General features: G+C 40.9%; 1 protein-coding gene across 5 annotated transcripts in view; it reads right to left on the bottom strand.

Annotated features, from left to right (window-relative positions):
* The window catches only part of tsc2 (TSC complex subunit 2), a 74,217-nt gene that overhangs the window by 18,345 nt on the left and 41,286 nt on the right, over positions 1-14,586 (bottom strand). For 2 of the 5 annotated variants that reach the window (XM_072481585.1, XM_072481586.1), the window contains exons 25-31: positions 13,454-13,551; positions 11,262-11,387; positions 7,536-7,700; positions 6,539-6,694; positions 5,792-5,904; positions 5,134-5,376; positions 2,817-3,032 (exon numbers count right to left, since the gene is read on the bottom strand). In XM_072481585.1, the coding sequence (XP_072337686.1) occupies positions 2,817-3,032; positions 5,134-5,376; positions 5,792-5,904; positions 6,539-6,694; positions 7,536-7,700; positions 11,262-11,387; positions 13,454-13,551 (1,117 nt within the window). The remainder of the gene's footprint in view (positions 1-2,816; positions 3,033-5,133; positions 5,377-5,791; positions 5,905-6,538; positions 6,695-7,535; positions 7,701-11,261; positions 11,388-13,453; positions 13,552-14,586) is intronic. The other 3 variants (XM_072481587.1, XM_072481588.1, XM_072481589.1) reach the window with 3 other exon arrangements.

Raw genomic sequence — 14,586 nt, 5'->3', positions numbered from 1 at the left:
AAGGAATATGATGGTAGCCCATATTTTAAACCTGCGATGTTCTGAGTTATGAATTAACCCTCAGTTCTCCACCCTTTTTGGTTGTTCCAGCATAGATCATTTCAGTAGAAGCTTGGCAAATCAATTCTGCGAAAAAGAATAATCTGACTTGACCAGCTGGCTGAATTCCCGTTGACAATACTCTTGCTGATTGAACCAAGAAAGGTTTGTATTATATTTATGCCTTAACCTGGAGATTCAATACACGTACAGATGGAAGACTTCAGTAACTTATTTCTCCAACATATTTAGTAGCAACTAGAATGGCAGCACTCTCTCAGTTACACTTTTGGGTGAGGAGTACAACACACACATCTCGCAATCAAAGCATCAGTTCCCACAGCTTCAGCCCTTCTCCCCGACCGGAACTTCAACTTTAAAATCTCCCTACACCTTGCTGTAATGTTGGAACTTACCAGAGTTGGAGGTAGCTTAATGATAATGAATAATCACATGCCCTGTCACTTAATTTCATGCAGTTATATTTTGCCTTGAGAGTAAATGTGAGGCAAGATTTACTCCAAGCACGACTAGAATTATTACTTGCCTTGGTTTTGATTCAGGATCCCATCCCTATCCACGTGGGTCATTGTTTCAGCTGCCCTGCTGGTCAGGCATTGAAAACTGACCCAATTGCAATGCTCGAAGCTGCTAAATACATTAAGCTTCACAAATCAGGGTGCTCTAATAGAATTTCCATATCCACATGGCAATTGTGTTGAGAGTTCAGCCGCACATTTTGTGGTAAAGGGATGTGGAGTCCAGGTTCAAAGTGACAAAGACAAATAATAGTTATTTAAGAGCAACACCATAACAAAATAGAGACTTAGTCTATTGGAAGCCACAATTTATAAAGAAAGAATGCCATGTACAGTAAGGCTTTATGAGAAAACTGTAGATTCTCAAAATTATTATACAAAACTAAGAGTGATATACCCTACACCAAATAATGATTGATTTTCAAAGAAGCTGGTTTCAATTAGCAGTGCATGCTCGATTAGTTTCAAACTCCACCTGATAATGAGACAATTAAGCCTTTGGTTAATAAGCAAATTATACAAATAAATATTCACTCACTAAACATAAATGGTTTAATGCAGCGCCTGAAGCCTCTCAGAAAGCTGTTGCTTTTGTAACATTAAGGTGGGAGAATTCCATGCTCATCCAGCTAACTAACAAGACCCTTTTTTTTTCTCACATAAGACACACACACAGCTATGAAACAGCACGTGATGCACGGGCACTAATGATTCATGGGAGCCTCAAGGGTGCTAGTGTACCTGCCCAGGAAATGCTCCTGTGCAACTTTTCTTGACAGCTTGTCTGGCACATAGAAGAGAAAGAATCAACTGCAAAGGGAAATGAAATCAGTGGCTGTGTGAAGCACAGGACACAAACTTTAACAGATATCAGAACAATTGACCTTCCTGGGACACAAATTCCCAGCAAAAAAAAAAACCTGTTGCAGATGATCTGCACAATGCCACGCAAGGTTTCTTTATTGAAAAAAAAATACATTGTATGGTATTAGATACATTTAAAACCCAATCCATCTGAATCCCAGATTACTTTCACGGGCTTATTAAAATTCAACAACAGTGGAAACTTTCTGAAGTTGGCCAGGAAAGGAAACGGCATTCATTCATGCAAGGGACTTCAGGATGAGGAAGGCACCTGACTTCTCCCCAGGAATACATCTCCATCTGCTCTGTGCCGGGGCAAATCAGACGAGCTGTTAAGTAATTTGGACATTCTGAACTCTCCCTCCGTGTACCCATACCCAAACAGGCACTGGAATGTTGCGACTAGGGGCTTTTCACAGTAACTTCATTGCAGTGTTAGTGTAAGCCTGCCTACTTATGACAACAAAGATTATCAATATTATTAGATAAAGGGGCAAAGATTGATTCTGCATGCCTTATTGTGCTGTTCCAGTATTTCTACAGCCTCACTGTAGCGATGTAAGTGGGCCAATGGCCATTGCAAGGCCAGTATCTATTCTAAAGGGACAGCTGGGGTAGCAATGGGAGGAGTAGAATGATATATCATGCCACATTCTCCAATGGATCTATTTCTGGGCACCCTGATGCTGGGGCAGGTGTTGGGAACAGGTGCTGTATGTCCCGTGCCCTCCAGTCCCTGCCAAAACAGGTGTCCCAGGAATACTCAAGCAATAAAGTATGAAGACCCCTCACCCCGCCCTTTCCCACAATTTCCAATAACCAGTCCGCCCCATTCCCAGTCACCCAGTGTAACTGCAGGCTCAGAAACGCTACTGCAAGATTGACACTTTGCCCACTCAGGCAGGCTAGTCCCTTATTTGCAGCGTTCCCAGGATGGAGCAAACATGGGCAGCTGCTTCTTCTCTGGTGCTTCGGAGTCTGTTGAGTAACTAGAAAAGTTAAATCGCCTCCTATAAGTGCAAAAGCAGCAAATTAGCTTTACTTTTTATTTTAAAAAACGTCTTTAAAATAGTATCAAACCAGGAAACGTTGCCTAGGAATAATGTGCAGTTTCTGGGTGAAGCACTTTGAAAGCTAATATTTAAAATTAAAAAAATAGCCTGACTTTAACCTCACCATGGAAAAGCTCAATGCAGCAAAAAAGCTAATGGTTCTCGCTTATTGTTTGGCGTATCTGGAATATTACAGTCAGTCTAAAATGCATTAGTGCTTGCAACTGGATTGCATGTACAGAATGTAAAATTCTATTCATGTTTGAAAATAGAAGACAAAAAGTGCAATGACTAAGAAGTGAAAGTGGTGACTTTCACTGACCTGTGTTGAAGCGCTGGAGCAAAGTTGGTTTGGATGCCCCAGCAGTTGAGCTGGGGCACGGCACTGATTCTGATCGACTAGGACCATGCTGGCGTGGATCCGTCACTCTCTCTACAGCCATCAGCATTGTGGACAGCTCTTGTAAGGGCATGTTGTTTATCTCAGATGAGAAGGGGCTTGGTGGATTCTCCAGACACAGAAGCCAACTCGCATTTCCTGCAAGGAGCCAACGTTAACACTATTAATATGGAAACGCGTTAAGACAAAAAAAAGAGTGCCCTTCATTACTGCTCTGTCTACTTACCAGTCAATTAAGGATAAAATCAGCTTTTCAGGGAGACATTTGACGCATTTAAGCTAAACACACGAGAAAATAATTACATGACAGAAGATATACTGATAGGATGAGGTGATGTAGGGTAGGAAGAGGCTCACGTGCAGCATATACACTGGTATGGGCCAGTTAGGTCAAATGCTCTGTTGCTGTGTAATGTGCAAAGCTGTATAACTATTTCACACAACGGGTAACAGGTTTATCTTGCTTGGTTGGAAACCTACAGGATGGGATGGAGAACCGGTTTTATATCTTTCTCAATATTGCACTGTTAACTTCGTTGTTGTGTAAAATTAGACAGGAATTTAGATAGTTTGGAGACGTGGGCGGAGAGATGGCAGGTGGAGTTTAATCCGGACAAGTGTGAGGTAATGCATTTTGGAAGGTCTAATACAGGTAGGGAATATACAGTGAATGGTAGAACCCTCAAGAGTATTGACAGTCAGAGAGATCTAGGTGCACAGGTCCACAGGTCACTGAAAGGGGCAACACAGGTGGAGAAAGTAGTCAAGAAGGCATACGGCATGCTTGCCTTCATTGGCTGGGGCATTGAGTATAAGAATTGGCAAGTCATGTTGCAGCTGTATAGAACCTTAGTTCGGCCACACTTGGAGTATAGTGTTCAATTCTGGTCGCCACACTACCAGAAGGATGTGGAGGCTTTAGAGAGGGTGCAAAAGAGATATACCAGGATGTTGCCTGGTATGGAGGGCATTAGCTATGATGAAAAGTTGAATAAACTCGGTTTGTTCTCACTAGAACGACAGAGGTTGAGGGGCGACCTCATAGAGGTCTACAAAATTATGAGGGGCATAGACACAGTGGATATTCAGAGACTTTTTCCCCAGGATAGGGGGGTCAATTACTAGGGGGCATAGGTTTAAAGTGCGAGGGGCAAGGTTTAGAGGAGATGTACGAGGCAAGTTTTTTTTACACAGAGGGTAGTGGGTGTCTGGAACTCGCTGCCAGAGGAGGTGGTGGAAGCAGGGACGATAGTGACGTTTAAGGGACGTCTTGACAAATACATGAATAGGATGGGAATAGAGGGATACGGACCCTGGAAGTGTAGAAGATTTTAGTTTAGACGGGCAGCATGGTCGGCACAGGCTTGGAGGGCCGAAGGGCCTGTCCCTGTGCTGTACTTTTCTTTGTTCTTTGTTGAATTAAACCAGCATTGCACCCAATGTTGTCAGTTTTCTGTCGACTGGGTTAGCTTAAAATTGGTTCCCAGGACAATTAATTATGAACAGCATTGAAGTACTACTATAAATGAGCTTTACAGATAACCTGATGATTCTTGAAAATGTTTCCATTCGACGCAGATACAGAAAGGTATGATAGGGATCAATCAAAAACTTCAGACCTAATCACATGCACATGTTTTGGGGTTGCAAAAAATTGGAAGATTCTGGGCAGGAGTGTTCGCGGTCTTAGCCAGGATAGTGGAGGAGGAGGTGGACCCGGAACCTTTGGTGGTGATATCTGGGGTTTCAGAGAAGCCGGAGCTCATGGAGAGGAGGAAGGCCGATGTCGTGGCCTTCGCCTCTCTGATTGCGCGGCGGCGGATTTTGCTGGAGTGGCGGTCGGAATCGCCACCGGGGGTAGCGGCTTGATTGGGTGACCTGTAAAGTATGAGTTAATGGGCTCTTCAGGGGGGTTTGAAGAAGGCTGGGGGATGTTTGTGACCGTGTTTGAGGGGCTGTTCATCGCGGGTGGGTGGGGTGAAAAAGGGGAAAAGACTGTATAGTTGATTGTTGGGAAGTATGTTTCCTGGGGCGTTTACTCGCTGCAACCTGTTTTGATACATGTTTGTAATAAAATATATATATTTTTTTAAACTTCAGACTTTTTGGGTAAATGACCTTTTCCTGTTCCCAAAGTTTGTCTTTTGCAACTTAAAAAAAAAAATTATAACTGGGTCACGTTTATTAAAGCCACAATTAACACTTAAACTGTGAGGGGCACTCTATCGAATGATTGTACCCGAGGGTCGACGAATGTATACTTCTGCCCATCCTTGAGTCAGCACTGGCGCGTACTCAGCCAGGTTGGCTTTTTCCTTCTGGGAAAGAAACAGGCCACTAGAGTGAGGTGGATCCTGACGCAATGATTTCCGGTTTTCTAATCCTTTCGAATTTGGAGTCACGGGAGGGCAGAACTCACTGTCCGAGGGCGAAACCAGGGGGCTTAGGCTCTGAACCAAATCACTGTGAAGAGCATGGCCACCTAGAAAACCAGAAAAACAAGCCAGCTTTAAAGGAAAACAGTTTGTACTGAAATGAAGCAATGATAACGTAATCTTTGTTATTAGGACAAAAACATGCAGCTCCAATGTAATGGTGGATAGCAATGATGCACTGAATATAGCCTTGCTCTGGTTTTTCAGGCATGTAACTATACCAATTCAATTTGTTTTAAAGCGATTAATTTTTAGCAGTGTCGAAAATAGTAAGTACTTAAACCACAAAGTACATAGATGTTAATAGATACAATTGCCAGCAGCAAGATATTAGATTGATAAACACAGTCATTATAATTTTAAACAGGAGACTTAACATTAAAGAAAATGTAAGCAAATTTGATCACCGTGTAATGGGAAACATCATTCTCCCCCCAAAAAGCTAATCCTTTCAACATTCACCTGATATGGATCTCACTCGCAGGCGAGCGGTTTTTCCAATCTGTTGACTGGTTTGAGATTCCAGCTTGGCTGGTGCTTCTTGGGTTGTCTTCACTTGTTGAGATGAATCCGGGCTTAGAAACAGTCAGTGGAAAAAATATTTTTTAATTGAAATCTCATTCAGATCCAAAGTACACACATCTTTGTCTAACTAACGGTCAGAACAGTGGTTAGCACTGCTGCCTCACAGCTCCAGGGGCCCGGGTTCAATTCCAGCCTCGGGTGACTGTCTGTGTGGAGTTTGCACGTTCTCCCCGTGTCTGCGTGGGTTTCCTCCGGGTGCTCCGGTTTCCTCCCACAGTCCAAAGATGTGCAGGTTAGGTGGATTGGCCACGCTAAATTGTCCTAAAGGTTGTCCAAAAAGGTTAGGTGGGGTTACTGGGTTACAGGGATAGGGTGGGATGTGGGCTTAAGTAGGGTGCTCTTTCCAAGGGCCGGTGCAGACTCGGTGAGCTGAATGGCCTCCTTCTGCACTGTAAATTCTATGATTCTATGAACTAGACAACTGCGCAGTTTATCTTTTGTTGCCAGAAATATCACATTTGATAAAGGGGCAACTATTTTATGTTGACATAAAAATAAATCTGCACCATTACTTACAGTAGATAAAACTGCAACACTTTTATAGAAAATATTGGAAATCAATGGAAGCAGAGTAAGCAAACATCTTACAAGACAAAAAAAACGGAGAATCTCTGCAGACTATACCTGGGTACTTCATCAGTCATCTTTTGATCCAGGGAATCTAAACCCAACAGTGCTCTTGTTCCAACGCCACTGCTGGTGGTCACTGTGACAAGCTTGTTTCCAACCAACCATGTGTTACTCCTTCCTGCATCAAGAAGAAACTCTGCCACAGGGGACCTTAAAAACCACAAGAATGCCAACGAAACCGACATGAGAAAACTAATGAAGCAAAGCATTGGAATGCACGGTATTGACTCGAGTGTTAAAACAGAAGTATAATCAGAGGTCAGTTTCCATAACTCCAAGGTCAGTGATGCACAGCATTTTAAATAGATTTAGTGCATTTTATTAAAATGATACATTGGGGGCACACAGCACTGGACAAGAGATGAGGCAGATTAACATTTCAGATGTAGTCTATTGCCAGTGTCCTCAAACATCTGCAGTTTTTGCTTTCATTCCATTGGTATTTTAACATTAAGATTCAGCTCCATGTGATAAGGTAAACTAGGAGATTATACCTATTAGGAAAACTTGAACAGGTTGGGGATCTTTCTTCCAGAAAAAAGATGAATGGGTGACCTGATATAGATGCTTAAGATTACAAAAAGGGTTAATAATGTGGATGTCCGGAAGATACTTCCACTTCTGTTGGAGACCAAGACTAGGGGCCATAAATATTAGATAGCTATGAATAAATCCAATAGGGAATTCAAGAAAACCTCTTAGCCAAAGGATAGTGGAACTCACTACACAACCAATTGAGGCAAATAGCATTTCAAGGGAAAGCTGGATAAACAAGTGGGAGTAACAAAGAGAAGGTTGTGCTGGGAGGATCAGATGAAGAGGGGGTGGTAGGAAGTTTGGGGGGGGGGGGGAAATGGACAGGTTGGGTCACACATATTTTTGGGGGATGGGCATGTTATGCAATTCTCCTATACTTAAAAAAAAGTTATTTCCAAAAGGGCCTAGAAAAATAAAACAAACATACGAGTATTTTAAAAAATGTAACACAAACCTCTTGGGCAGAGCAGAGAAGTTAGAGAAAACATATCGAGCCATCATATCCAAGCAGGTTTCAGTAAGTTCAAGGTGCACAGTTTTAAGACTGTCTTCAGCCTCTGCCATTGTGTTCTCATCTGCTGATCCCAAACTAGAACTTGTGACAGAAGTCTGCATTCTACTGGAATGAGAAGGCACCAAGTCAAGACCGAGCACAAATTACACCAGAGTGCAATGACAACCATTGTCAGATCATTCCCTCAGTATTATTCATTTTTGCATTCAATTGCAAGCATGCATCCAGAATGTGCCAATTTGCATTTTCAGAATTACCCTATTGTTGCAGCAATTTGGCCTTTTTCAAAATCAAACCCTTGCACCAAAAAGAAAAGAGCCTTAAAAGAATTTGCCACTTGCCTATCTTCCAATTTTACCACCACGTTCCATTTTCAAAACAAACTAAAACCTCTTGCCATCGACAATTGCAACTATATATTTTAACAAAATTAAACAATGAATTTAATACAAGGATTTTACTTAACATTGTGATTTGCAAAATTGATGCATTCGGTGATCTCTTTAAGCTCATTTGTCATTAGCTGTAACCCATCAAAAAAAATGTAGACATTACAATTATTGCAAGTGGCCAAATGAAAGAACTGTTTGAAAGGTAGAATTAAACACCATTTTGTTGCATTATTAAATAGCACGGCCACCCCAGGGTTAATTGCATATTATAGCAGGGTTATAAGTACAGTCTAATCCTCATTTAAAAAAAACATCACAATTCAAATCTTTATTTTTTAAAGCGCTGCATCTTCAAAGGAAGAATTTCAATACATCAGGACTAGACTGTATTCAGACCTTTGGTCAGTGGTTGCCTTTCAGAAATTGCAGTGATATTTATTCATACCTTTTATTCACCGGTCCAACCTTTTAAGGCACAAGTTGAACTAGCCATACAGGAGGGAAATCAAGTTTCCGTATTATTGGCTCTCATGGGCGAGTATCAATTCAGATTCCAGCTGATAGCAGATGGTAGCATGGGAACAAATGAATCACCACAGGAGAGTTGCACTGAACATGCTACATGTTGTGCATCATACCCACCCCACAGGTGAGGATTCATGCAATGTACAAGAGCAGATATATTCCATGCTCAGCAGATAGACAAGGCGAAACGCAAAGAATGTTTCAAAACAAGAATATTTCTTAGTTCCACTTCCACTTTAAATTAATAAATTGCAAACAAGTTGTTATTGATGAGTAATATGCTTAACGGTCAGCTTCGCGTTATACCGCAGCTCATCAGAATTTAAAACAAGAAAATCTGATATACTGGAAAATAAGCCCAGTAATATAATCCACATCGGAAACAAAGTAACAAAGATTCGGCTAAGAAACGGCAAAACCCTGCACCATCATCTCTCATAAGTTTAAGATTGATGTTCGGCCATATCCTCCTGAGAGGAGGATAACTTTCTTCATTCAGAGGTTTTATGGATCTTTAGAATTCCCCACCAGATGGCGGTGGATGCTCGGCTGTGTGAGCATGTGATCAATAACTTTTAGATACTAAGAGAACCAAGGGGCCTGCGGATAGGGCAGGAAAGTGGACTGGAGATAGAAGATAAAGTCATGATTGTATCGATTAGTGATGTAGGCCCAAAGGGCCTTTAGCGTATCTTTTTTATGTTCTTGCATTATGCCTAAGGCAACCTGGTTTCTCAACACTGTGATGATTAGTACAAAATGTCGAAACACAAGGTTATGGTAACTGCCAGTTATGTATTCTTTTTACATTTTCGACCAGCGATTCAATACCATTTGCCAGGATGTTGTAAATGAAAATCGATTTATAGTTTAGCTGCACAATGGACAAGGATCTTGAAATTTTAACGAGTTTGTTTATCTCCCCGAGAAACAGAAACATTATGTTACAAAGCTATTCCAAGTTTCTGCAAGAGATTGGTGATAGGAAATCATTAAATACACTCAGGCAGTACCAGAGGGCAAAGAATGAAGTTCAGCAGTGATGGGATAAAATCCATCAACACAGCAGACATGTAGTATATTTTTCATCAGGGTCTAAAGAAAACATATTAACAGGTAGTCTCTAATTTAGCTTCCCCAACTGTAGTTTTAACAAAAGCCTCCTTCAAGAGTAAAAAGTCTTGCCTCAGAAGAAAATTACATTAAGGGGCTGGTTTAGCAAGGGGCTGGTTTAGCACAGGGCTAAATAGCTGGCTTTTAAAGCAGACCAAGGCAGGCCAGCAGCACGGGTTCAATTCCCGTATCAGCCTCCCCGAACAGGCGCCGGAATGTGGCGACTAGGGGCTTTTCACAGTAACTTCATTTGAAGGCGACTTGTGACAATAAGCGATTTTCATTTCATTTCATTTCTCAATTAAACCTGTATTCCCTTTGTGCAATGATGAAACACTAAATTAATTTGACCAATTTTGCACGAGATGCTGATACTAATTCAGAATTTGGGGGCATAATGAGTGTAAAAGTGGCAGAATTAGGTTTGAGGATAAGAGAGACAGCGTGAGGTTTAAAGCTTAATGTCCTCTTAAAATGAAGACACTCACTTGCTTAGGAGTAAAAAAAAAAATGCATCCTATGTGGGGAAGGGGAAAAATTTGAGGCCCATGCCTTCCAGAAATTTAAGCCTAGGATCCTACACAGTGAGGAGTGGAGCCACCTAGGTTAATACCCCAGTTCAACCAAATGGCTACTCAAGGAAGAATGTGTGGACACTGGAGGATTTCATCAATGGGTGAATCGTCTCAGGTGAAGGGAAGGCGAGCTACAATTAGACAGTTACCACACAATCACCCAATACTTCAGTTGCTGACTTGAGGTGGCATTGTCATGTCAGTCCATTTGCTTAACCCCATTTATCATAACGCTCTCTTCAAGCTTTACAGACTCGTTTTCTTGCTCATTATCTGACTAAACGTAAATGTCTTTGGCGAGATCTACCCAAATGTATGTCTGTACTCAGCCAGTGAATCGGGTAAACCAAGTGGGCAAAAATACTTTTATTCCTTCATCTTTTGTTCGCATCAGATTCCCCTTTTCCCTTCTTTCGTACAGTGAAGCATCTCAAATGGTAACAGTGGAAAAGGCACTAAAATGGCAACAGGAATGGATGAAATAATAAAAGAGCTCAACATCCATCCGAATAAACGTTCATGGGGCAGGCTGCTGGCTTACCTTATTTATCATAAGAGCACATCTATCTCGAGGATGCTTCAGAATAGATACGATTTGGGAGGGTTCCTCACCGGTTACTATTAATAATATTATTTTTCTACATGTCGCTTCAAAACTTACTTAGCTATATAAAGTGTTTTTGGACTTCTTGAGTTTGTGAAAGGTGCAATATAATTGAAAGTTCTTTCTCCCGATGAACATTTCAGGCTAACGCACGTCCATAATAAAACAAGAAACAGCAGAGTCTGCTTATTGAGAATACAGCTGTATTGACACATAGCCCTCTAATCACAAGAGCTGGAAACTTAAATCAAGTCCCTGATTGACAACCACTGACCTGTACATAATCTACCTGAATACAATATTAATCCAGGTCAAAATTCCCATATTAGGTATTTATTGAAACAGCAGAGAGTATTTTTTTTTTTTTAAATCTACTACTACATCATGCAAGCCTCCCAGCATGCAGAAACCCCCAGAATGCAATTCTGTTGACCGTAGGTTTTTGTAATGCCTCTACCTGCGGGCTGCATGTTCTGAGACACTGATGCTGCGGGATCGGAAGGCCTCGACTGCTGAGAGGTCTTTCATATCTTTAATTTGGGAACTATTCAAGCCTGGTTTTAGGGGCTTTGTGGCTCGCAAGCTACAAGCACCAACCCAAAGACACCGCAGGTGGCAAGGGAGCCATTGGGAGGAGTTGATGGTCAGAGGTCACAGGCCAGGAATGGGGTTCCCAGATAAGTGAAGTGAGGGAAACAAACACCAGCACAGAAAGAAGAACAAACGGGTGGGGTGGGGTGGGGGAAGAAATAAAAACTTGAAAGCATTAAAACAAAATCTGAAACATGACAAAATAGCAAATTAGATCAAACACAGTTCATATGCTACAGAACAAAGAAATATATAAATTCCTGATACATTACGGATTATAATTGATAGAACACGCAATCCATAAACTTAAGGTTGGAATAGCTTTTCAGATTTTGACAACACAATTGTGCAGGGGCATGAGAGAAATAAATGGATAAATGTCTGTTTTTGCAGCTACCTAATAACTGTATGGGACTTTACAGTGATATACGAATACACAAATCTCAGCACATATAACATAGCTAACAATTTTTTGTTTGTAATTTTAATCAATGGCCACATAAATGGGACATGGCCCATTTAAAGCCTTCAGTTACATAATTATTGGAAAGGGTAGTGGAAGTGCCAATTGTACTCGTTAATTATGGAATAATGACCCTTGGATTACTGCGGGATACACTAGATGTCAAACTGCTAATGTATTTATGTAAAGCCAAATCCTCGACATAAGCGAAGGAAAACTGTTCAAAATTGTAACTGCTGAGGATGGAAATTTAGTAGTAATCATACCCTAGTATCCCAATAATATTAGCTGGACTTCCAGTAAAAAGCAATTTAGCAGAATGCAAGACTGGATTACTGCCATTTAAGTTATCAGTTTAGAATACTCTTAATCACTACCGTTCAGATGCCCATATTCCAACCTTAAACATCTGTGCAATTAAACACAAAAAATAAAATCAAACTTTGCGCAATCCAGCTATATATTTGTACAAAATCAGGAAATAAGGAAAAGCACAATTTCAATTTGACTAAAAATGCATAAATACTGGACATCGAAGCAAGATGATGGAAGGCCACATTCAGAAAAGATTAGCAGCAGTGAGGAATGATCGGCATATTATCTATCAGTAATCCCCTCTAAAATCCAGGGCCAACCCTGTAACCCAAAGAGATATAAAATGATGAAATCGGCTGACTAGTTCCACCTTTTCCAAAACCTCCCAACTAGCGTGTTTTTGCAAGCTCTCAGTGGCATGCTATTGTTAACAGAGTTTATTTGGGAGCACTGATTATGTAGGAGTTTACATAAGTCCAACCCAGACCGGTGGAATTGAAGAACCCCCACTCTCCCAGCTGCAAGGGCTCCACGGGAAATAAGTTCCAGTAACAAAGCCCAGACCTGCTGTACTTAGAGCCACATTGAAAATATAAATGAACAATCTTACTCAGTGCGGCCCCCTGTCTGAGTTAGCAACTCCCACTTTCCAGCCCATCACCAACCTTCCCTTTCGTTCTTTTCCACCCTCCCCCATTTAACCTACGTAAAACCAATTACACCTCCAACTTATCCTAGACCCTAATAAAAGGTCACAACCTGAAACCTTAACTCGATCTCTCTCCACAGATGCTGCCTGAGCTGCTGAATATTTAAAGCATTCTCTGCTTTATTTCGGATTAACAGCATCTATAGAATGTTGCTTTTGACCCTACACCTGGCTGGTTGTATTACACAGAACAAAATGAATGCTCGATGTTGCCAGGAAGCACCAAAACAGAGACGGTACTCAATTCTCTAACATGTCAGTGCTTTCTAACGACACCCAAAATACATTTGGATGTCATTAGATAAATTTCCACATGTTAACGAGCTCTCTTGCAAAGTTGACGTTGAAATAAAATATTAGCGATCAATAATAGCGAATCAGGAATATAGCCAATATTTGCCAAACACCAGCTTTTATATTAAAATAGCAGAAAGTGGCACTTTGTGAAATCTCACCCTGTACAGTGAACACAGCAAAACTCAACCAATTCAAATGGTTTACATTTAAGTCTCAGTTACCGGAAACATGCATTATGCCAAATATATGCTCTCACTTCTCGAAATTAGCCTACCTTTTGAGAGGTCTTTCATTCAAGCTTGTGCTACGAGCTCGAAAACTACTAGGTTCATGTGTGTCCTCAAATGGTAGCAAGGCATTTGACCTCAGACCCTATTTATTAAAAACAAACATTAATAAGATATCAGATAAATTTAAGTTCAAACCTTGATTCTACATTAAATCAGAAGATTCATACCGAGAGAGTGGAGCCATGGAAGTTTACTTAGAGACAATAAAGGCACATTAGAAAGAATAAAGGACAGGGTTATGGAACAATACAGGTTTACAGCACAGAAGGCTTGGCAGAGACATTTTCCTGGTACCCTGGCCAACATCAGAAGGAAGCAGAACTAACTGCTCATTTATTTCACTCCTGTTTGGAGGACCTTATTCAGTGCTTGCCTGCAAAACAACAATGACTACACGTTTCAAAATTAATTGGTGGTAAAGTATTTTGGGGCGTCCTCAAAATATAAAGTGGTGCTGTACAAATTCAAGTTCTTTCTTTACAATAATTCATGTTTAAAATCTGCAAATTCCACAATGCACTTCACATACAGCCGCAATTAATGTCCTCCACCAAAATAAACGTCATCATCGACAGCACAAAATGAAGAGACCCGTGTCCTTTTAAAAACCTACAATTCAATGAGAAAGATTCTGAGAATATACCAAACTGCTTTTGTAAACTATTTTAATAATGGCCAGATCTGCAATTAGTAAGGTTTTGCATGTGTCTACATTAACTTAATAAAACAACCTGAAATATTTTCACTAATATACAGCATCTTAACAAGTCATGGGTCACAGTGAATTAGTTATATCGTGTAGTGGTTGTTTCTAACGTTCCGCTATTAAATGTACTAATGAATGTATTACCAAATTGAGTCAAAGTTGGGTCCAAAAACGTGGAACTCTTTTCCTGACAGCATGGTGGGTTTATCTCCATCACATGGACTGCAGCGGTTCAGGAAACTGGCTCACCGCCACCTTCTCAAGTACAATTGGGAATCGGCAATGGGGGAGATGGTGGTGTAGCGGTAACGTCTCTAGACTAATAAACCAAAAGCCCAGGGTAAAGCAACTGTTGGAATTTAAATTGAATTAATAAAATTGGAATATAAAGTTTAGGGCGGCACGGTAGCA

The sequence above is a fragment of the Scyliorhinus torazame genome, chromosome 17, assembly GCF_047496885.1.
Source record: "Scyliorhinus torazame isolate Kashiwa2021f chromosome 17, sScyTor2.1, whole genome shotgun sequence".
Taxonomy (NCBI): domain Eukaryota; kingdom Metazoa; phylum Chordata; class Chondrichthyes; order Carcharhiniformes; family Scyliorhinidae; genus Scyliorhinus; species Scyliorhinus torazame.
This window is presented reverse-complemented; position numbering and strand designations above follow the sequence as displayed.